Below are 22,422 nucleotides of genomic sequence, written 5' to 3' on the forward strand. Positions count from 1 at the left end.
CCTTCTTCTGCTACGATTATAGAGGTAGAGTTGGGAGGGACCTCAGAGGTCACCTAGTTCAAGCCCTGCCCAGGGCAGGATCTGTTAAAGCATTTCAGCCAGATGATCTCCAGCCTCTGTTTGAAGACCTCCAGTGAAGGGGAACACTGGCTTCAAGAGGCAATCGTTCTGCTGGTTGGAAGATCTTACCATCAGGACATTCGTCCTAAACCTAACCCAGTGTTTCTCAACCTCGGCAACGTGAAGGTGTGTGGACTTCACCTGCCAGAATTCCCCTGGGGAATTCTGGCAAGTGAAGTCCACACACCTTCACGTTGCCGAGGTTGAGAAACACTGATCTAACCCAAATCTACTTCCTGCAGTTTCAGCCCACCTTGTGGGACAACAGAGAAGTCCACTCCCTCCTCTCTTTGGAACCCTTTAGATATCTGAGGACTACAATCCCCTCTCCTCCATTTTCTCTGCCCAGCAGAACATCTTGGAAGCCCCCCTCTCAACTCTCTCATTTGTCAATGTCCTTTTTAGACTGTGGTGCCTTGAACTGGAGACCAAGGACATCCTAAGGTCTGGACTCTGTGCTCCTGTGAGGGCACCTCAAAGATAGCATTTGCCTTTTTAGCAGCTGCGTCCTACAGCTGGCTCCTGTTTAACTTCTGGCTGACAAGGACACCCAGATCCCTTTCATTTGCACAGCAGCCAAGCCAGGTCTCCCCCCCTCCTTAATTTGTGAATTTTATTGTCCCTTCCCAGATGCAGAACTTGATCCTTCTCCCTGTTAACTTCCACTCTTTTTGTTTCAGCCCACTGTCTGAGGCTGCGGGATCCTTTTGCTATCTCCCTCTTCTCCTTATCCGATCAAGCGCTAGGCGGTCCTCCTGGCTCCTTGTCTTCTGCATATTTGATAAGCTTCTCTCAACCAAGTCATTAATAAAAATGCTGAACCACACAGTGCCCACACTCAAGTCTTCTTCCCAAGCTCACATGGAGCCATGCTTCCAACTGTGATGCCAGGTAACAGCTGTATCATTCAGCCTCTATTTTATAATTTTATTAATAAGATTTTGTGGAATGCTTTGCTGAGGCCAGGTAACATTTTCTCCCACAGAATCCCCCTGATCTATTAAACTAGTAACTTCATACAATGACAGGAGCCTTCTCTTAAACATCATGATTCTCCCTCTTTCCCTCGCAAACAGGATTAAAACTTTTCCTCCTTCTATACAGCGAACCGTCCCTCTTATTGCGGTTAGCCATCTGCACTAAAATCCGATGAGTATTTAAGAGTTAGTTCTTACTTCGATTTTTATTGCACCTTTCCTTCCAAGTAGCCTGAAGCAAAGTTCAGTCTCACATTGTACCTTTGAGACAGGCTGTTCTCAGAAAATAGATGGGTTCACAGGAAATGCTAAGCTATAGTGCAGATTTTGTAATTTATATCTTTTGGCTATGTGTCTCTATTCATCATAGCTTACGGTTCCATGCAAAACCATGCTTTTTTTTTTTTTTAACAAACCTGTTTGCATGGGGGGGGTACAGTAAGGTAAAGAGAATTTACCAATAGAAGAGAATATCAGTAGCTCAGGGTTGAACTGTGGAGTCCTTGGTGTTCTCTGAGCTTAGTGGTTGGCTTGTAGATGTTTCATGACCCAACTAGGTAACATCATCAGTGCAACAGACGGTGGGGTTTGCTCCCTGTTTATATACAGTAGCTTGTCCTGCGAGTGTTAGTGGGGGTGGGGGTTTTCTCCTTGGTAGTTCCTTGATTATTGTTTTCTGCCTATTTATTTGTCTGATGTTGATTCATACTTATCTGGGTGTTGACTGCTGGAGAGGATCTGTTCTGGTCTTTTTGTTTCTTTCTTAGCTTTCTTACTATCTCTTCTGAATAGTGTGTAAATGTGACTTATCTCTATGTGTCTACTGATGGCTGATGGTCACGGATGCTCACAAGGTCCCAGTTGAAACCATGGTTGAGTCTCTCCATGTGCTGTGAGATCAAGGAGTTCTCATCATGTCTTCTGACTGCTAGTTGGTGTTCATGGATGAGCTCTGCTAATCTTCTGCCTGTCCATCCTACATAGTAGCTGTTACAGTCCTTACGCTGTATGTTGTACACGACTCCTGTTTTCTCTTCTTGGGCTAGTGGGTCTTCTTAGTTAAGATGTTTAGGAGGGCTTTAGTTGGTTTGTGTGCTCGGTGATGCCGTGTGGTTTTAATGGTCTGTTGTTTGTTTCTGAGACATTTCTGATGGCTGGCAGTGTGATCCTTTTCATAGCTTGTGTTGTTGTGCTGTAGTGGGTTGAGTGGTCAGGCCCTTTTTGATAAAGTTGTGTGGGGATCCATTTTGTTGGAAATATTGTATAGGAAACAGACTGCTGGTTTGGAATGTCTTTCTTTAACAAACAATAGATTTATATATTGTTAATTATCATATTGCTATACTGTGGATACTTATACTATTGTATTTTGTTACTGGATTGGAGAATATGCTGCTTAACGTCAGTTTACAACTGAAGCAGCATATGGGTCTGAGAAACAAACAAGCACATTTAAGTTTGCATCGCTGTGGAGAGGAACTTTCCCCTTTGAATAGTATGTACAGAGGCAGAGGTTCAAATTTAGTAGAGATCACTTTGTATATTTGCCTAAAGCAGTGTTGTCCAAACTTGGCCACTTTAAGATGAGTGGACTTCAACTCCCAGAATTCCCCAGCCAGTCATAGAATTCTGGGAGTTGAAGTCCACTCATCTTAAAGTGGCCAAGTTTGGACAACACTGGCCTAAAGTGAGAAATCAGGGGTCACTGGTCTAGCTCCTCTGTGAGCAGATGGCTAATATTTATACCACCCTATCTCCTGCCAGACAAAACGGGCATTTTTAATCAAAGCCTTATACCTGCTATATGTTCCCAAGCCCCTTCTCTCCCAGTATAATCCCAGAACACCAGGAACCCAGAGGCCAACTGCAGTCCTTCAAACCATTTCGACACAGCTGCAGCTTTATCCTTCTAATCCTATTACACTAAATGGACTTTCTTCTCAGATCAATTGGACGGGTTCCCCCAAAAATCTGCCACTGTCACCCCCTCTTCTCAAACCTACAAGGCTTCCCACTGTCCTGCGCAGTCCAAAGGCTGGCTGGGGCGAGATTACTGTAAAGGAGAACCACCACACCCAGCCTCTAGTCCCCGATATGCAAAGCAGCACTCAGTTACCATAAGTAATTCCAGTGTTTAATTGCACTCAAAGCTTCAGCAGCTTCTGAGTTTCCGTGACAGAGAAGACTTTGACCTTTATCTACCAAATTTACTTCTGGGATCCTGTGAGACCCATTTGCTGGCAGGCAGACCAATATATCAGGATGATTTTTCACACTTTCTTGCTCAGTCATAAGATTTTGGAGGCAAGGCAAAGAAAAAATACAGGAAAAAATACAGTTCCTAGGGAAAGGGTTATTTTCCAAACCTCTCTGTAAGATGCTAAGACCCTTGAAGGCGTTGCCAGCCCTACAGGCCCTGAATCACAAGGGACTATTCGGGCTGGCCGGATCCTTCTCCATTAACATGGCTGAGAGGTGAGTGCAATCAGTGGGCTGTTTGGGGGCCAAGGAGAATTGGCTTTCCCAATAAAGCGCTTGTGCACTCATTTTGGAAGAGAATCCGATAACCACACTTGCCTCTGAGTGCCTAAAAGGAACACCTCCTCTCCAGAAGCAAACTATGGTGCCAGCCTTGCTAATTTTGTAACTAGCTAGCAGAGGGTAGAACAGCAATTTGAAATCTCTCCAGGATGAAGAAATAAATTGATACCACCTTCTTGATAGGGATATATTGTGTGCTAACCCACCCACCTGCCCGCCATTCCCTTCCCAGGGACAGAGGCTTCCAACTCCTCCTCACAGCTTATGAAAGGAAAGCTGGAGAACCAGTCAAGTCCCAGGAATGAAATGGGTTTAAAAACCCATCTCCTGCTTCTTTTTTTAAAGAAAGATACACTTCCTCCTCTTTTATTGGGAAAGGTCTCCCTAACAGCAATCTTGAGCCAGACAGAGGTGAAGAAACCCCTCTTGGTGGACCCCTGAACACTGCTTTGATTGGTGGGTCTCTTCTGCATCACGGGCCTCCCAAAAGAAAAAAAATGAAACTAAATGCAGAACCACCCTTTGCGTAGAACTTAATCTCCTTTTCCACTCAGAAAGTGGGGTCTGCTCTCCTCACTCCCCCAAAGGTCTGTGAAATCAGTCCACACTATTGTCCGAGACCCCAGACCCAATCCAGTCGAATCTGGGGAAACAAGTCCGGCGGCACTTTTTCCGATTCCCATGTTTTACGCAAAGGGGTCAGCTTTCGTGACCTATGGCTCCCTGGCTCAGAGGTAGAGAGTGGCTAGACTGATATTAAACCACAGCAAAATACAGCGAAAAACACTGACTTTCAGAAAATGAGGAGGTGCCCGTGAGCCCCTTTTCCGACCCGCAGATTTTATGGAAGGGCACCCGCTTTTGGGAAACGCAGCTCGCCCCTTCTAATGCAATGTTATCGAACGGCGCCAGCCTTCGGGCGCGACCGCTCGCTTCGTCCAAGCCCCTCCACGCCTCTGACGAAGCGAGCGGTCGCTCCCGAAGGCTGGCGCCTCCCCATAAAACATGGGGGTCGGGAAAGGGGTGCCGGGCGCCTCCCGGTTTTCTGCAAGTCACGTCGCGACCGATCGCGTGGCCCGAACGCTTCCGCGGAGCCCACGAGCCGGGGACAGGGCTCCGCCGCGCCTCCCGGCGCGGGCTCCTGCGGCGGAGCTCCCCGCCCAGAGGGCCGGGCCCGCGGGCCTCGGGCGATGGGGGCCCGGGCGGGCAGGCCGGGCGCGGGGCCTAGCGCGGCCTGGGCGGCGGGCGGTCGGGCGAGGCGGGGGTGCGCGCGCGGCGCCCGGGCGAGGCGAGGCGAGGCGAGGCGGGGGCGGGCGAGGCGGCGCGGGGCCCCCGCGTTGCTGCGGCTGCGCCGGGTCTGGCGCGCGGCGAGTGAGGAGCTGCTGGGAGATTGCGCGGTAGGACACTCACCTCAGAGCGGCTGCGCTGCAGCGGGCCTGCGCCGTGGAGCCGCCGCCAGGCAGGGCAGCGGGGGCGGAGGAGGAGGAGACGGGCGGCGGCGGCGGCGGCGGACGGGAGGGCGGCACGGCGGGCGAGCGGCGGCGGCGGCGAAGGAGGGAGGAGGAGGAGGAGGAGGAGGAGGCAGCGCGGGCGGGCGCGTGCCCGCTCGCTCGCTCGCACCCTCGTCCGCGCGCGAGGCCGGGCCTGTCTGCGGCGCTGAGGCGGCCCCACGCGAGCCTCCGCTCGGGCCTACCGCAGGCGGGAAGGCGGCCCTCGAGTCCGGCGGCGGCGGCGGCGGGAGCAGCACCAGGCCGGAGGGGAGGGGAGGGGAGAGCAGAGGAGGGGAGGACGCACAGCGTGAGCGGAGCCTCTGCGCCGCCATGATGGGAAGGGCGAGGGGGCGGGCGCCGCGTTCCTCCGGCGTCTGGCGGGGAGGCGACGCGGGGCCGGGCGGGCCACGGGCCCCCCGAGCGTGGGACGGAGAAGGTCATGGGGGAACCTGTGGCGGGGCCTCGCCTGGCCGGAGATCTGGCCGGGGTGTTGCGCAGCCGCCATTTTGGGAAGGGCTATGTCCGCCTCAGTGAGTGGAGGCGGCCATGTTAGGAAGGTCAGTTATGGGGAGAGGCGGGAAGCGGCGCCACGTTAGGGAGGTCGTGGCGAAAAGCGCCTCTCCTTTCGGGCCGCCACATGCAAAAGGTCCGCTCCGGCTTTGACGTTTGGAAGCGGGGCAATCGCGGGGCCGACCGCCTAAGGGAGAAGCGAGGACCGTGCCGGAGGCCGGGCGCGAGTCGCCCCCGCCCCAGCGCCCTTCGACGGTTTTCCTCTCCAGGCGCGAGGCCGCAAACGCTCCTAGGGAGGCGGCCTTCGGTTGTACCCGCGGAGACCCAGGCAGGGGTCTTCCGGCCGCAAGATTGCCCCTGCAATACGCTGAGCCTCAAACGAGCAGCGGGGTTCACGCAACGCGGTAACCCACCAAAGCCGACCCAGGTTAGCGTATTGTGTGAATAGCTAGCCCCGCGTTGCAAGCCGCAGCCGGCGCAGCAGCCTCGACTTCTTGCTGGTGTCTAAAAATGTCGATGGCCTTCGTGGTCATTTTACGGTGACCTGGTCTGAGTCTTGAGAACGATGCTTTACAGTGTTTTTACACCGCAGCTTTTCACCTCGCCAAACCCGGTGGGGTTTCACGGGAAGCATCTCAGCGAAGGGCTGCCCGAGTCTCTTCACCCTGCGGCCCCCCGGGGTCATCTTGACGCTCACCTGGCCTTCCCGAAATCGCTGCCCTCTGGATGGGAAGGACTGCCATTCCCATAATCCCCGGTGAGCACAGCCAAAATCCCAGTTGCGATTTATGAAGACAGAACTTCGAGGCTGCGGGAACTGGGAAACGTGGGACGCGCGTTCGATGGACCCGCGCCCTAATTTCTAGAGGCACCTGAACAGCAGTGAAGCTGCGCTGTCTGTCTGGGTGGCAGCCCAGTCAAGCTAGCAATTGGCTGGGAGGGAGGCCACTTTTAGTGGTGCCTCAAAAAGTATATATGCGAATAGGTCTTGTTGACTAAAATAAGTGCACATTTTTATATATAAAGGCCACTTGCTAGCAAGTTGTGCTTACAAATAGGTGTTTTGGCAAGAGATTTCCTTTTTCTTTAAAAATAAAGCCGATCAGGTTGTCAGAAATAACAGTTCTTAATAGTTGGGTTTCTCTCTTCTTGAAGCATTAAACAATATTAAATTCATTAAGAAATGTTACAGCTCAACTTTGTGTCAGGTGTGCTTCTGCGTATTTGTCAGTGCCCAGGTCTATTGGTTACTAGGGCACACTAGTGCCAGGGCAGTCCTGGACCAGAAAGGAGTCCCTGGCGCTGCTCCTCCCCTGCCTCTGTTAGCTAGGCACGTAAGACGCTGCGGGAGGCCCAGCCAGGCTCCTGGTCTGCTCCAGAAGCCTTGAAAAGCATTCAAGCTCCATGCATTAATGAACACTGGCTGAAGTTTTATTACCTCCAAACGGTTTTACATGTAAAAAAAAGTACAATTAGGAAATTAAGTTAACAATGAATAATACCTTAAGTATTTTGCTATCAACTTCTGCATTTTATATTTCTTAAAATTGTCCTGTTCCCAGTTTCGGAATAGCACTGCACACTTAGGAGAAACCTTAAACCAAAAATACTCTCTTTGCACTGGGGCCACCGCAGAGTAAACAAGCTGCAGCTTGCAGCCCTTGACAATAAACCAGCCATTTTTGCCTATCCAGAGAAACCCCCAGTAGCCTATCAGAAAAGCCTGGTTCTGGGGTTTAGAGCAGGCAGGGAGTGCCTCTAAGCAACAAAAAGGCAACAAATACGTTAACACCAGGAGCTTCTGGTTTCTCTTCATCCAAAACTCAAACAGCTAATTTGGGGAAGGGGGGTGGGTTACATGTGGCTACCCTGATACATCTGCAAAGAAGGCACTGCAAGACAAGCCTTCTCCAGAGTGTGGGAAAGCCTGTCTGCCTTTCAGTTCTAGCTGCTGACCTAGGGATGAAAAAGAAGAGACAGGGCTAGAGTGGCCAGGATGGATGGAATGGCATCACTTAGCTCCTCTGAAGTTCGGTCTGCCTGGGAAAGTTTGCAGAAATGCCCAACACTTTAGAATATTACAAGGGTGTAGGCTACACCCGAAAACCGGGTACCTAACTGGCCCCAGAACGCCTTCCCCCTCTTGGCCTTGCTGGCCTACTAGGCTAATCAGTCTGCCCCTCCATTCTCCTTTTGCCCCAATCACCTAGCTTTCCCCACCTTCACCTCTATGGTCTTTTGTGGGCCCTCTTGTTAACCTTTCCCTCTCCAGCCACACCTACCTTGGGATGCTAGCAAAAAGTGGCACTGATCAAGGAGAGAAGGCTTCCAGAAGGAAGGCAAGCTATTACAATGCATAATATAAACTCAACGTTTTCTCCAAAATGTAAAAAAAAAAAAGTGGATAATCCGTAACATAACAAAATATCTTTCAGTTTTTTGAATGAAGACAGAAAAAATCAGAAATAAGCAGGGGGGATGCAGTAATAATAATGGCCATGAACCATCAGATTTTTGCTTGCATCATCCGTGCGTAGAAGGGAATGCCATACAAGTAACACGACAGTACCTAGTGGTCAAAAGGAGATCTATGGACAAAGTATGCGCCTCTCCACACAGCATTCTTATCACTAGAAAAGCACGTATCATACTGCAAAACTAGCAAGTGATGCACCATACAAAACATGGAGTATTGAAAGCATGGCGGTGGCCTAGAGAGTCAAGTTGGGTGCCACAAATGTGCTTCGATGCCTCGGCTGCCATGCTGCTGGCATTGTGACACCCCACCCGCTGTGGACGCCCATGGGCCTCTCTATCAGCCAACACTTTCCTGGGTTTGCCAACCAATCTATTGGTACAAGGCAGCGATATGGAGAGACCTTTACCCTTGTAAGCTGGGCCTGAAAGGGCATTTTTCTGAAGAGCATTGGTAAGCCTTGGGGAGCCTTTGGAAGGGCTGAGAAGGATCTGCCAGCATCTTTAAAATTTCTTGACTGGCACAGTTCATCCCCACTTCAGCCCCATTCCCTGACATGAAAAACACGTCTAGCCATGGTTTGCCTCCCAGTGGTCAGTTGGCAAACGGTCCTCTATTGCGGATGAGATTTCTCATTTGATGTTTTCGGCCTCAGGGTGATGAGAACTCTGCTGAGAAATCGAGGCAGCATCGTGAACCTATCAACTTCCCATCTTGGAGAAAGTCTTCCAATATGGGCAAATTATGTTTTCTCCTGTGTATGAAAGTCATCTTCAAACATTTCATCTTTGAGCAACACACACCTATCTATTCAGACCGAGGTGGGGACATATTGGACATTTTCCACCACCGACGGAGTTGCACAGGATGTTACTTCTTTGTCTGCCACAGTAATAAACTAAGACCAGAACTCTGGCACGGCCACTGAGCAACAGCCTAGTTAGGGAAAAGGTGACTTTCATTCAAGCCCAGATCCAGCCAGGAAGAGGGCCAAAGGGCATAAACCCGTGCCACAGACTCCCCTGGAAATGTTCCAGAGGATCCAGGAACACTCTCGGTCTGGCCCAAGGCAACAAGGGACCACGCTTCCCCTGCAGCTTTTACAGGAAAATCACCTGCCCCGAAGATCCATGGGCACCTTGTGCAAAAGCCCACCCGTCCCACCCCTGCAGGCAAGGGCATGTGTGCATGTAGGGACGACCTGCACTTTATGACATCATGCAAACAATACGGATTAAGGGCTTGAGGCCTTCTGTGATGCAAAACATACACACTTCATGTCGTATGTGTGACGGCATCGTGCCACGTACTGGATGTCAGGGCTCGTAACTGAGATTGCTGCTTGTGCACTGGATCCAAAGCAGGTGGCAGTGGGGGCTTTACGAAAGGTTTTATGCGGCAACAAGGAGGCCCATGCCGGGTGCCAGAGTAGGTATCTCAAAGCAATGTTTACTTCGTCAGAACCAAAAGCGTCCTCATCACAAGAAGAGAAACCTGAGACGATTCGCTTGCTTAAGGATCCTCCGGCCCCCGCCAAGGCCTTCATTTAACGCCCCCCAACAGGGGCCTTCCATCTTGCCAGCTTCCTACTTCTTTTTCTTCCCTTTCTTTTTCGGAGAGCCAGGCCATGGGAAACCACGGAACTCCAGGCAGGCGGCAGCATTGTGGGCGATGTAGTAGAGGTTGAGCATGGCCGCTGGGCTCAGAATATCCACCTCCACTGGGGCCTTCTTTGATTTCTTCCCACTCTTGCCTTTGCCCTTCCCCTTCCCTTTGCTCTTGCCTCCCTGTGGGGTGGGGGGGAAGCCAGAAACAAAAAATCTGTCTTGCAAGGCACTACCAGGGCACTACCATCTTCCCCAGGAATCTGACAGCCGCCACCTGTTCATCTGGAGATTACTCCATTGCCTGAGGCAGCCTCTCCCAACCTGGTATCCCACAGGCAGATTGGCTTGAGGTGATGTGACCCAACCTATTGAGGGCAAAAGACTGTGGGAAGCTGGCCTTGAACTGCAGAGTCAGCCAGTTAGATCAGTTTAATTGGATGCTCTTCTTCATGGCCACATTCCCCAGCGTTGTTCTCTCTGGAGAGACATCCCTTTAGCGAATGACATCGCCCTCATGGGGAGCGTCAACCACCAAGATAGAAGAGCATGAACATCACACCACCACACTCCTGGGGCTCTTTTGGCCAAACTAGGTCCCATTCTGCCTACTGCTGGGGCAGGCATGGGTTCACAGGGCCACAACAGCAGCCTATGAAAGGAGCATGAGAATCCTAAATTAATCCAGAATTAATGAAGGGTCATGGACAAATACGTCTGGGATTTTGCTGGGTTCTCCCTCACTCAGCAGCAACCAACAGCAATCTTATGTGCCTATTCTATGGCTGAAGCACGGGGGAGGTATACATTACCATAGTGTCATCCTTTTACTGAAATGAGCTGGTGGCCATTGTGTCAAAGCAATACCATTATGTTGGATTCCAAACACAGTATCTGCAATGTTAAAAAAAAAAAACACGGGTAAGCCAATACATGGTAGAAAAATAACAACACAGTTTCTGATACCAGAGGACTGCAATACACCTTCCAGAAAATTGCAGGTTCCCCCATGCACAAAGTCATTGCTTTCTACGTCATACAGATAGTCATTGCCTCTGTGCATGACATTTGCCAAGAGAACTTTAAATGCTCAGCCGATCAAACTTCTGAATTCTTAGAAGCTGTAGCCTCTTGTAGCCCCCGCCAGTGTTCATGCAATACACTTGAGTTGGTTACAAACCTAGTCATTGTGTTTCCACAACATGCAAAGCTTGGTTAGCTTTTTGTGGTTTAAAATCCAGGCTGCGTGAGTAATTATGATCCCATGTATTCTGCAAACCAAGAACACGGGTTAATTCAGCAACTGGATTAAGCATGTTGTGGAATATATCAAACTGTGGTGACAGAAATTCTGATCCTTGGCACAGAGCGCCATGTTGAATAAGAGTCTGAGATGCACCTGAGAAGAGTAGTCTCACTCCAGATTATTTATGATCCAGTTCTTGCTCTCTCATCTCTCCCCAGGAACTGCCTACTTTATTTAGGAAATGCTGTGCCTAAATGGAAGGATGGCTGTGTCCTAGAAGCCCCTGTAAATAATTGCATCAATGACAAACGAGCAAAACACTTTACGCAGCACTGAAAGAGTCACTTGTTTTCTGTAAATAAATATGCACGTTCTGGGGCACACACTTGCCACACTAGCAGAACACTCTGTAACTCTCTAGTGCAGTGTTGTCCAAACTTGGCCACTTTAAGATGAGTGGACTTCAACTCCCAGAATTCCCCAGCTGGCCACTCATCTTAAAGTGGCCAAGTTTGGACAACACTGCTCTACTGCAACTGCCCACTGAGCCACAGATCCAAATTTTGCTGAGTAGCAATGTGAGGAAAATTCCCTCAAACAATTATGGCTTTTTTTTTTTTTTAGTGAGTTTGCAACACACTCTAAAAGCAGTGGGCAGAAAGTCACAAATATTATTTTGGTTTTCAAAACGAGTGGGAGGCCAGGGTGCTTCTTTTCTGACACAGTGCCAACACTTTCAGCACCTCACTCATAATCACGATTCAACAGAAATTGCAATGCCAGCATGGAGAAGCATGAGAAAAACACCTGAGCTAGCCCTGAAGGTGTTGCCTAGCCGGGTAATGAAACGTTTGCAAGAAAACAACCAACCTCAGAGAACCCAAGGACTCCACAAAACACCTGATAGTTGGATTCCCTTTCAAGCTGAGCCTGACTCAAGATAACTTCACAAAGTCATTTATGCAGCTTTCTTAGAGCAATATGGAAGTGGTGTCCTGTCCTTCAAGATTTTTTTTTTTTCAAATTCAGTCCAACCCCAAGCGCTGGATTTTCCAGTGGTCTCCCACTCCAGGACTCACCAAAGCCAGCTTTTTTGAAATCAGCTGCGGCTGGCTAAATGCTGCCATTAGCTGGACCAAAAAAATAACAGTTGTCTCAAACATGAAGTAGCCCCTAATAAAAACCCCATAGTATATGCATATTAATGAGAATGGCTATTGTTTCAACCACCTTCTGTGATCAGTATGCTTTTAAACTTATTATTTAGTTGCATGGGAATTTGAGATGGGCAATGTTTCATAGTCATCCCTCAGTCTTATTCCCAGGTTGGTTTTCAAACAGAATACAGCAAGGGGAACAAAAATGTCCAGCCACAAAACCATGAAAGCAACATAAAAGAGCCAGGGGGTTGAATTTGAAATAGTTCAGAAAAAAAAATATATACAGAAGAAGTTTGTCTGGCTTCCAAAGGTGTTGAGGCCGACCTGCAGGAAATCTTTCTGGTGGGGCAGCCCCACTAAGAAGGCTGTGGCAATGAACGCTTCCTCGTGGCAACGGCGCAAATCCTCACCAACAGTGTTCGTGCAGGTATATGTGGCAGAGAGATCTCTGAGCGGCTCTTGGGCTAAGCTATAAATGACTTCTTACCATCATCATCATCACCACCACCATAGTTTTTTATTAAATTTATACGCTGCCTGACTCCCAGAGTAAAGCCAGGGCGTTCACAACGCCCACCCCGGGCCAGGCTCCCGCTGCCCGGGGCTGTCCTGATGACACCCTATGCGCAAAGGACAGGAATTCCATGATTCTGTCCCTGGAACAAGCCATGATCTCATAGCCTGTGTGATGTCAGTTCTCCTGCCTGCCAGGAAAATGCGCGGGGCTCCTGAACTCCCTGCTTCCCATCCTCCACGGCAGCAGCTTTGCGTGCTAGGGCCGCTGGGAATCAGGGTTAGGCATAAGGGATTTGTGTTCTAGCCACACACGCCAAAGAGCCCGTGATGCTCCTGGCACATGCGCCATCCCCATCCCAGACCCTAAGCCCTGTGTTATATGTATTTATCTGACATCCAAGTCGCCGCAACGTTTTAGACCCAAAGGGGCTAAGCCAGGGGCCTCGTTTCTGCTTCAAGTCCAAAACATTGGGGGAACTGCAGAAAGCTGGATTCTGTTCATTTAAACCAGTTGGCTGCGTTCACACAACACACTCAACCCGGATCCTGAGTTAATCTATTTTCTGGGTTTGGGTCATACCTGAGACCGCAAAGCCACCGAGCAGGGCATATGAAGGCTAACTGGATGCCCCACCTGACCCGGCCAAGTGTGTTGTGTGAAAGCAGCAGCGGAGGAATAAACCAGGCGACAAACTTCTCTCCCCGCCTGGAAGCAAAGCATTCAACTTTCCCCGTCCCGCTTCGCGCCCATAACATCCCCAGCGTGCCTACGACCCAGTGACCACGATTCCCACGTGCTTCGCGAGACACGCGTCGCAGGGTCACGCCGGGACCAACTCACCGCTTCCTCGCTTCTGCTGCCCAAAGCGGAGCGCGCCGCAACCGCCGTAACGACCGCCTGGTTTGGGCGGAGCTTCTCGCCAGGGGGCGGGGCTTGCAGTTTTCTGTTAGTCCCGCGGTTAGTCCCGTTGCCATAGGAAAGGGGGGTCCCGCTCCCCGTGGCTAGGCAACGAACCTCGCGACCCGGGGGGGCGGGGAGAAGGCCTGCGCGTGCGCAGTCGGCAGCAGCTGCGGAGGGAGACTCGGTTCCTGGATGGGAGGAAAACGCAAAAGGCGGGAGCGAGAGTGGCGCGCATGCGCTATGCGCTTCCCCTCAATTTACCCCCCTCTCTGCCACGTGGAGAAAAAGGGCGGGAAAATGTTTTTTGTTGCTCTCTTTGCAGATTGGGGAAAAATGTGCATTTCTTTCAGTCATTTGTTCAAAACCTCTCTGATCAGAAACAAAGCCTATTTAATTATTCTATTTTAATTGTCCCTGGCTGTTATTATTTTTATTTTATTTTAATTATTATTTAAATCAATCCCTGTAGAAAGTCATTAGTAAGGAGGAAAATACCCTCACAAGCTCTCTTTAAATCAAACACCTTAATATTTCTCAAAAGAAAAATGGAGGGCGCGCTTTTCTATGCTACTGTCACAATGGTTTCTTTTTTCTTCAGTCTGAAACGGGGCCCCCGTTGTTATTTCAGCCTCCGATTTATTTAATTCCTTTTCAGTGAGCTTCAATCTCTGGCCTGCAAAATGACCACTACCAAGACATACATACATACATTTATTTATATTTCAAAATTAGATACTGCCCATCTCACAAAAAGTGACTCATTTGCCTCCGTCTGGATCCTCCATCCTTTATCTGGTTCAGCCTGGAAATTCCTGTGGAAGACTTTAACATCAACGTATAGTATTTATCTTTTTAAACTCAACCAATGTCACTGGGCTCTGGACCCTGTAAAGTTCCAAAACGTCGATGAGAAACGTGCCAGAAGTCTGTGAGAAATGTTCACCCATCCAGCAAAACCAGGGCTATCTGCAGGGTATGGTCAAAAAAGTCAATATGGCACCATGACAATGTGATCGAAGCTGTAGAAACCAGCAAAAGAGTCTAGCAAAACCAGGGTATTGTTGAAAAAGTCACGATGGCGCCGCGGTATGATCAAAGCTCTACAAACCAAACCAGAGTCTAGCAAAGCCAGGGCTGTCCACCGGGTACGGTCGCTTGCTATTTTACGGGCGGACCTTCGTTCACACCACTGCAGCCATCTTGGCTTTCTTTTATCGTACTGCAAATGGCTCCGAGCAAACCCTTTCAAAGGAGGCATCTTCACCTTCAGCCCCAGGCACCTGGCCAGGCCTGCTGGCATTTCATTCAGGTTATTTCACTCCTCCTTTTCCTGCAGATGCTCCCAAGCAAGCTTTGCTGATGGCTGGAAGCTCCCCTTGGGGGTCAAGAAGATACAACTGGGGCAGTTCGGATCCCATGAAGAGTCCCCTCTTGCAAGGAAGGGGACCTTGGCTGCCTTGGTTCCTAAATTTTAGATACGCTGTACGGCATTCATTGCTAGGGCCCAGCTTAAAATGGAGTGCCTTTTTTCCTGATGGTATCAAGCGTTGGCATTGTGGGGAAAATACATTGTGGAGTCCCTGGAGTTCTCCGAGCTTGGCTGTTTTCTTGCAAACGTTTCGTTACCCGGCTAGGTCACGTCTTCAGTGCTAGAAGGGAGTGGGGTTTGCAAACAGAGAACAAACTCCATTCCAGCACTGAAGATGTGACCTAGCCGGGTAACGAAACGTTTGCAAGAAAACAGCCAAGCTCGGAGAACTCCAGGGACTCCACAGGTCAACCCAGAGCTTCACATATTCTCTTCTGTTGGAAAATACATTTTTTGGGTGAAGAAAGTAAATTTCCAGAGGCTTCAGATGAATGGGAGCGCCTTAATTGAAAATTGAAACATAAAGAATGTGCAGCACCCTTGGAGTTGGTGTGAGCTACCAAGGCACCTGTCTTGAAGGAGGATGCGTTCTTCCTGGCGTTTGGCACCTTGAACTGATCTGTTTCTTCTTCTCAGTAAGGCTACTGATTTTCTTGTAGACAGTAGACAAACAGAGGGGCAGAAAGTCACTTGAGATCTATTGCTTACTTATGAATGCCTGCATCATCATATGAATATGTCTGCATGCATCCTTTTCCCTTCCCCTTTCCTGAAATGTATAAATATCAGAGCATCTCTTTCGTCTGCAGGGGTGTCTCCCACTAACCTTTGCTGGGGTCCCCCTCCAGTACGTGCTGCCTAATAAACACTGCAGTGAAGCCTTGATTATTCTGCATTTGTGTCCTGCGTTTTGATTCCACAGCAGTAGCTGTGTGTGCACACAGCACCATCATCTAAATTCACTCTCTGGAGGACGGCAAATAACATCGTGTGTGTGATGTCAAATGCCACTGCCATCAGGCATCATTTGTGTGATGAAGATGTCACTGGATTCGTGGCATCATATGGGTGTTTTCCAGGTTTGCACAATGCATTGAACCATAATCGAAGCACAGAGACTGGGGTTGCACAACAGGCCAAGCCCCCCACCCCTAAAACCCTAACAAGAAATAAACATTAACAAATCTGGCATTTTGTGCAAATGCATCAATTAAGGCCTTCTTTGCATTGCCTTGTTAAGCATGCTGTGTGAATGCTGCACGGTTTTGGATCATGGCTGATTAAACCATGGCTCAGTTAATCAATGATTAAGTGTGGTTTGCAAATGTAGCATTGGGTGGGGCATTTATTTCTTTTATCATGCAACAAGATTATAGTTTATCCTGAGACCTTGTGCTAAGGCTGACCGGAAATCTGTATTTAAACAGGCTACATTTTACAAGAAAAATTAATTCCTATATTCACAATATCTTGGCTTTTCTTTCACCTTTTTCCCCAGGTTAATAATACAAAAACTTCCGCCATCTCCAGGAATGAATCCATGAATGAAATAAACCAAGAAATTCAACCTTCAAACTTAGTGGCCACAGATGCTCAGAGACAAAAACAGAAATGTTCCTAAAGTGCCTGTTAGACTCCTTTGATGTGCTTTGATGTGTTTTCACTGCTAGAGCATAGCATATTACATAAATGCAACAACAGTGTGGCATTCACCCAAGCTTAGGGGTGGGATGTGGTCTGAACACTGCCGCAGTGTGGCACCCCACGCGATGCCCCTCTCTTGTGACGATGAGGCTGTCATGAGCCCACACTCTTCTAACGTCCTGGCTTATTCTCTTTGTAAGGTGGGAGTCCCGTCCTTGCAGCTCGGATCTGGCCACCCCAACAGCAGACGAGAGAGGAGGGACTGGCGCAGGCTTCCTTCATTACAGGATGCTGTCTAAGGCACAAACTCCAAGTATGTCATCCACACAAATGCAATTCTAGCATGTGAACGTCCAAGTTGCCTTTCAGCACAGGGACCTTGTTCACCTAAGAGCCTACGCCCAGCTTAGCATTAACCATGTTTAGAAAGCACTGACTCAGCAAACGCATGTAAGGTTCATTCCGCAAAGGACATTTGGGCATCGTTCATCATCTCTGTGTGGTATTCCAGAAACCCACATGCTGGTCCATGATGGTGCAGTCAGAACTGGAGCCATCGTATGCACAGAGGTGGAAGTATTAGCCTTTTCTTCCAACACACGTGGCAAATCCCCTGCACACCCCGAGGGCTAATTTTGCAGATGTTCCTGTCTCCTATATACTGTAGTTTTCCAGGAGGCTAATGGCTCCTTAAGCATAAGGTAATCATTATTCCATTAAAGCCACGTTTACAGACGGTGGGCAAGGAACTAGGTTTGGATGATCGGATAATCCAAACTTCAGTATGGCTTAACTGCCTCACGCAAACAGTTGCCATCTGGCACATTAATTTCATAGCTGTTTTTTAACCTATGTTGAGTCAAGGCAGGAGAGGAAAGAGGAATTTGAAGAAGGAGGAAGTAAGCAAAAATGATGAATCTCTACATTTATTTTTACCCAAAATGCACTTGTACTGGTACTTACTCTTGAGGCTACTGCTTTACAGTATTCACTACAGAACATGTCCCTGCTTTAGATTCATTTGCATGTTTCACAGTAAATTCATCCAACATTTCAAACTTGTCTAGGAAGCTCTTACTGAAGCTTAAAATGCTCTCCCATTTTTACTATGAAAACACTGGTGTTATTTTTTCATGCGTCTATGCGTGTATGTGTGTGTGTGTGTAACAAATGTTTAAATATATTTAAATAATCTGAAGAATAAAAAATTTTAAGAATAGATTTTATTCTTGGTTCCACCTTGTGCTTAGAAAGTAGACTGGAGTAATATTGCATTTCCTTCAAAAATAATTTGTGAACGCAACTTGCATTAGGAAATAAACATTCTCACTCCACAGGAATAAAGAGAACACCTGTATTGGGGGATCTGATAGGCAACTATAAACACGAGTATTGTGCAGTACCGTGTAGTAAATATTTCACATGCTGCTACAATTTTTTAAAGAATCATGGAGCTCATTTCCAAACAAGGTAAAAGTAATTTGTTCCCCAAAGAAATGTATGCTCTGCAATAGGATTTCAAACAAAATGATGCTAGATTTTTATTTGCCTTTAAACTGTGCAGACACTATCACAGAGTGGATAAAATACACATTTGGTTTGCAGTCATTTCAGTGAACTGTGAACCAATTCCTGAAATTTTAAGTCCACGTATCTGCCAGGTTGGTAAATATATTCACTGCATTTGCGTGTTTCTTTAGATATGATATACTATGTGAGAGTCTTTTTGTGCCTGCGAGAGTCAGCCTGGAAAACACGTCCAGGCGTTTTGACAAATGCGCTTGCTGATGGGCTGGAATGAAAAAAGGGAGAAATAAAATCCTCTTCCTTGTGTTTTACAGAAAAGACTCTGCCATGTTACAAATCCTGCCAATAAAGGTGTCTCTTACACATAAATAACCACATGTAGCTATACATTCAAACATTTCAGAATACATGCATGTTTAGCTCTTGTCTTGTACTCATAGACTTTGCTTGGCACATCACCCTTCTGCTCCCTCTTGCTAGCTGTGTTTGTTGCATGAAGACACACACAGAGCATGAAATACTCCATCAGGGAGCCCACATATCACCGGTAGAGGGCAGGTCTTGGGATGTGCAAAATACTTCTTAAATGTGAACAAGCAAGCAATAGGGCTGACATGCTTCAAAAATGATTCAAACCTTCTGCAAGCATGAAAGTAGCTTGGTGCAGGGCTGCAATGGTTGGGAAATATTCTTCTAATATACACGGGGGAATCACGAATACAAGATGAAGAAAACTGCACAGTGAAGTGTTTATACTAGAGATTTGCAAACGCCCCTAATTCATCATTACATCCTCAAATACTTCTATGAATACTGTTTTCTAGTTAGAGACTCATCCTCATGGGTAGTTACAGATACCTGAGATACAGTTGGGGCATATTTAGCTGAAACGTGTTGTTTGATGGAATCAGCAATAGATTGTATCTAATGAAAGAAGTGACTTGTGATGCCACAGGTCTTAAAGGTATACGTTTGCCCAGGTATCTACTCATAGATAATGCTCATAGAAGTGACCCAAATCTTGGACATATATGATGTGTAATAACCCCTTCACCAAAAGCCAGCATGGAAGGAAATCTACCATTACAGGATCTTTAAATATATATCATGTAAGAGTGATCAAGGAAAAGGATTGGAATATGGAGCTTCCTCTTTGCTTACAGGCTGATTTACAGTCGATTGAAACACTGAGGGGAAAGGAGAAGATTCTAGCAAAGCTGAGAGCATTTTATCTACAACCTCTAACAGTTAACTCATTGCAGAAGGACGTCCACAGATAAAAGAATCTCCTCTTTTCCCCCAGACATAGCACCTATTGTCTGAAACACTGAGTTCAAGTCCTATTCCCAGTGTCATCACTGGAAACACAACAGTTCTTCCCAGTGAATGGGCTGGGAAAACACTTCTCTCTCTAGCCATAGTTCATATGAGTAATAGAAATCTTCAGGAAGTTCTAGCTGCTGTCCTAACACGCTCTGAAGGCAGTTGTCTACTGGAGAAAATTCAGAATCCTGTGGCTTATCATACCTCCGGCTATTGAAGGCTTCGATATGGGCTCGTAAACTGCATTCTTCCGCTTGGAAGTCCCAGGGTCGAGCATCAATATCTACGTGCCAGAAACACACAGAGAAAGTAAGGCAGTTTTTCTTGGACTATAGAATGGCCAGTGGGCCTGGAACGCTGGCTCTCTCAGTGCTGTCACATGAGTTGAAGGACAGCAGATTGGCCAACAAGTACCTTCTCATTATTACTAGAGAAGATCTAAAGTATATGCTCTGCATGCCAAATGTCTCAGCTGAATTTCCCTTGTTTTCACATACAGACTCTCTGCCCCCAATTTCAGACTACTACTGTAAGAGAGACAACACCAGGAAACAGATCAATGTTCTGCCTCCAGCTGCAAATGTTTAAAATGAACAATAAATAAATTGAAACTTTAGTTTTATCTCCATAACTGCAGGTCCTAGACTAATATCTGTGTGAAACTTATTAGACGCACATCATACTGAGGAGATTTATAACCAAAAATACATAAAAACATAGAACTACAAAGTTGGAAGAACCACAAGTCATCTAGTCCAACCCTCTGAAATGGGCAGGAAAACCAATTCAAGCATCCTTGAGAGGTGCCTGTTCAGCCTCTTCTGGAAAACTACAAGATGGAGAACCCACAACCACCATGCGGAAGACTGGGCTGGTGTCCTGTGCAACCACATAGCTAACCATGCAGTTCACAGCTACTACAGGATTGGATGGAAAAGTGACCACAGAACATTAAGTCAAGATCAACCCTTTTAGGGTGCTGGAGGACCTTTGCAACCCTCACCATTGCCATATGCCCAGTCATCATTCATGCGGTGACGCACTTTCTGATAGATGGCAGACATGGTTTTCATGTTGCTCTTCCTCCACTGGCGTCCAAGATACTTGGTCTGGATCTTCAGCAACTTCAGGACATAGAGCTGCATCATAGCTTGCTTCACCTTCAAAGCACGTTTCAGGATGGGAGCAGACTTAAAGACCACAAGCATCTATCAAGATACCAGACAGGAAGAAATGAGATCAAACGTATTTTTTAAAAAACCTTAGAAAATTACCATACAAATATAAGAGCATGCAAATATGGTTATAGCTTTCAAAGAGGGAGAAGAATGCAATACAACGTGTCATCTCTGGTGCACTTATGTCATGGAGAGCTGAAAAAATTTCATCATTTCTCTGATGACATTCAATGACTTGTAAGGTAGATAAAAAATCAATTGTACCAAGTGCTGTTTCCCTAGCTATACTTTCTTTATTCTCTACATCAAATCAACAAACTTATCTTCTACAACATGATTAATTCTGAAATCCAGATTTCCTTGTAGCTTCAAGAATATTTGAAGGCACTCTATAAATGAATAAATATGCATCCCATTTTAGTATTTCCTATTCTGATTGGTATTGGAGTAAAACTGGATATATCAAATCCCGCCTTTAATATTTTTGTATTCTTCCCTTAAAGTTTTAAAGCTCCATTTTTAGTCAAGGCTCAGAAGTGGCTTCAGAGTTTATAATTTCAGTAGAACTAAATCAGTGATTTAACCCCAAACTACTTTGGCTCTCAGAAAAAACAGAATATATTTTAATAAAGATGTAGTATACAGAATGCTCTTCTCCCCCCTCCCCCCCCCTCTCTTTCTCTCTCTCTCTCTCTCTATTTTTTTTCTTCCCCCAAGCCATTAATAAAGACCATCCTTTCCAACTTGGTGCCCTTGGGCACATTGGCCTACATCTCCTAGCATTCCCAGTCAAAGTTGGGAAGGACAGGTGACTTACCATTGTCCTAGAATGTTTCCACTTGGTCAATTTGTTGAGAATCCTCAGAAGGTTGATGCAAGAGAAGAGATTTCTCCAACAGAACTGGTTATTGTCTCCCATCTCCTTTAGCCAAGGAAAAGTGACAAATTGCAGCGTTCCACTGAAACAATTTTTCACAACTAACAAACAACTAACCCCTCCAATCATACCGAAGATAAGACAGAACCATCACTTCATCAACCAAATGAAGGAGGCACCAATCACTAGCAATACAGCACCCACCCACAGGACCATCCCATCAAAGCTCGTGCAAACCATGCACAACAAAAGGATACATAATCCCAGCCAATCAATGCACCTCACATCTCCAAAACTCGTGTACTGACGATGTTACGCAGTAGGGTAATGAAACATCTAGAACCTGGATACCAAGCTCAGAGAACTCCAACAATGTGATATGACAAACAAGGCCTCAAAAATGTAATAACTTCTTGCTCCAGTCAGCAGAATGGGTGAACTAGAGTTTTCTCTGAAGGGACTCTAAATCCTTTCCCTGCATTGTTTGCTCACTGTAAACAACCTCCCCAAAGCTGCTGTTAATCCCCTAAGAACAATCAGGTACCCATTTTTCCTCTCTGAAGATCACAGAACTTATTTAAAATCAGATCACTAGCAATATGGAAGGGAACCTTTGCTCCCTTCATCCACAGTCATCGTCACAGTCACACAGATACTCCATTAAACTTTATGGGCAGCTGGGCTCTAAAAGTTGCTGTTGTATATCAAAGGAATAATCAATTATTAATCAGTAGTCAACTGAAATCTCATTCCATAAACTGCCACTAGAGGTCACAGTCGTTTCAGATAAGAACTGTCTGGGTAGCAAAGAACATTCCTCAAATTTTCTAACAATTTAACTTGGCCAGGGGTGCAATTATGTTAAAAGTGATAGTTTTGGGGGTTTTTTCCCCCCCATTTCAATACAGGTAGTCCCCAGTTTAAGAACGGGTTCTGTTCCCAAGGTCTAACCTTAAGTTGAAT

At 47.1% G+C, this 22,422-nt stretch overlaps 3 protein-coding genes across 6 annotated transcripts in view; all 3 read right to left on the reverse strand.

Annotated features, from left to right (window-relative positions):
• The window catches only part of NRF1 (nuclear respiratory factor 1), a 60,308-nt gene extending 54,882 nt beyond the window's left edge, over window positions 1-5,426 (reverse strand). Inside the window, exon 1 of one of the 3 annotated variants that reach the window (XM_088141459.1) lies at window positions 5,049-5,426. The gene's annotated coding sequence lies outside the window, so the exon portion shown is untranslated. The remainder of the gene's footprint in view (window positions 1-5,048) is intronic. The other 2 variants (XM_088141458.1, XM_088141460.1) reach the window with 2 other exon arrangements.
• A 1,668-nt stretch (window positions 5,427-7,094) lies between these two features.
• On the reverse strand, window positions 7,095-13,697 carry SMKR1 (small lysine rich protein 1). Of its 2 annotated transcripts, XM_088141461.1 has the most exons (4): window positions 13,482-13,697; window positions 11,118-11,247; window positions 10,531-10,612; window positions 7,095-9,901 (listed from the first exon to the last, which is right to left on the reverse strand). In XM_088141461.1, exons 3-4 carry the CDS (start codon window positions 10,531-10,533, stop codon window positions 9,701-9,703), a joined length of 204 nt encoding a protein of 67 aa, XP_087997587.1. In that variant the 5' UTR covers window positions 10,534-10,612; window positions 11,118-11,247; window positions 13,482-13,697; the 3' UTR covers window positions 7,095-9,700. The 2 variants fall into 2 exon arrangements, with proteins under 2 accessions (XP_087997587.1, XP_025029793.1); XM_025174025.2 differs by lacking the exon at window positions 11,118-11,247.
• Window positions 13,698-17,553: 3,856 nt separating this feature from the next.
• STRIP2 (striatin interacting protein 2) overlaps window positions 17,554-22,422 on the reverse strand; it is a gene marked incomplete at its 5' end in the record, with an annotated part of 35,928 nt that continues 31,059 nt past the window's right edge. The window contains 3 exons of the mRNA XM_025174024.2: window positions 17,554-19,687; window positions 20,408-20,612; window positions 21,400-21,504. Of these exons, the coding sequence (XP_025029792.2) occupies window positions 19,437-19,687; window positions 20,408-20,612; window positions 21,400-21,504 (561 nt within the window). The remainder of the gene's footprint in view (window positions 19,688-20,407; window positions 20,613-21,399; window positions 21,505-22,422) is intronic.

Source organism: Python bivittatus, unplaced genomic scaffold (genome assembly GCF_059951505.1).
Source record: "Python bivittatus isolate LINGU-HERP-01145 unplaced genomic scaffold, Pbiv_v1 ctg000330_np1212, whole genome shotgun sequence".
NCBI lineage: Eukaryota > Metazoa > Chordata > Lepidosauria > Squamata > Pythonidae > Python > Python bivittatus.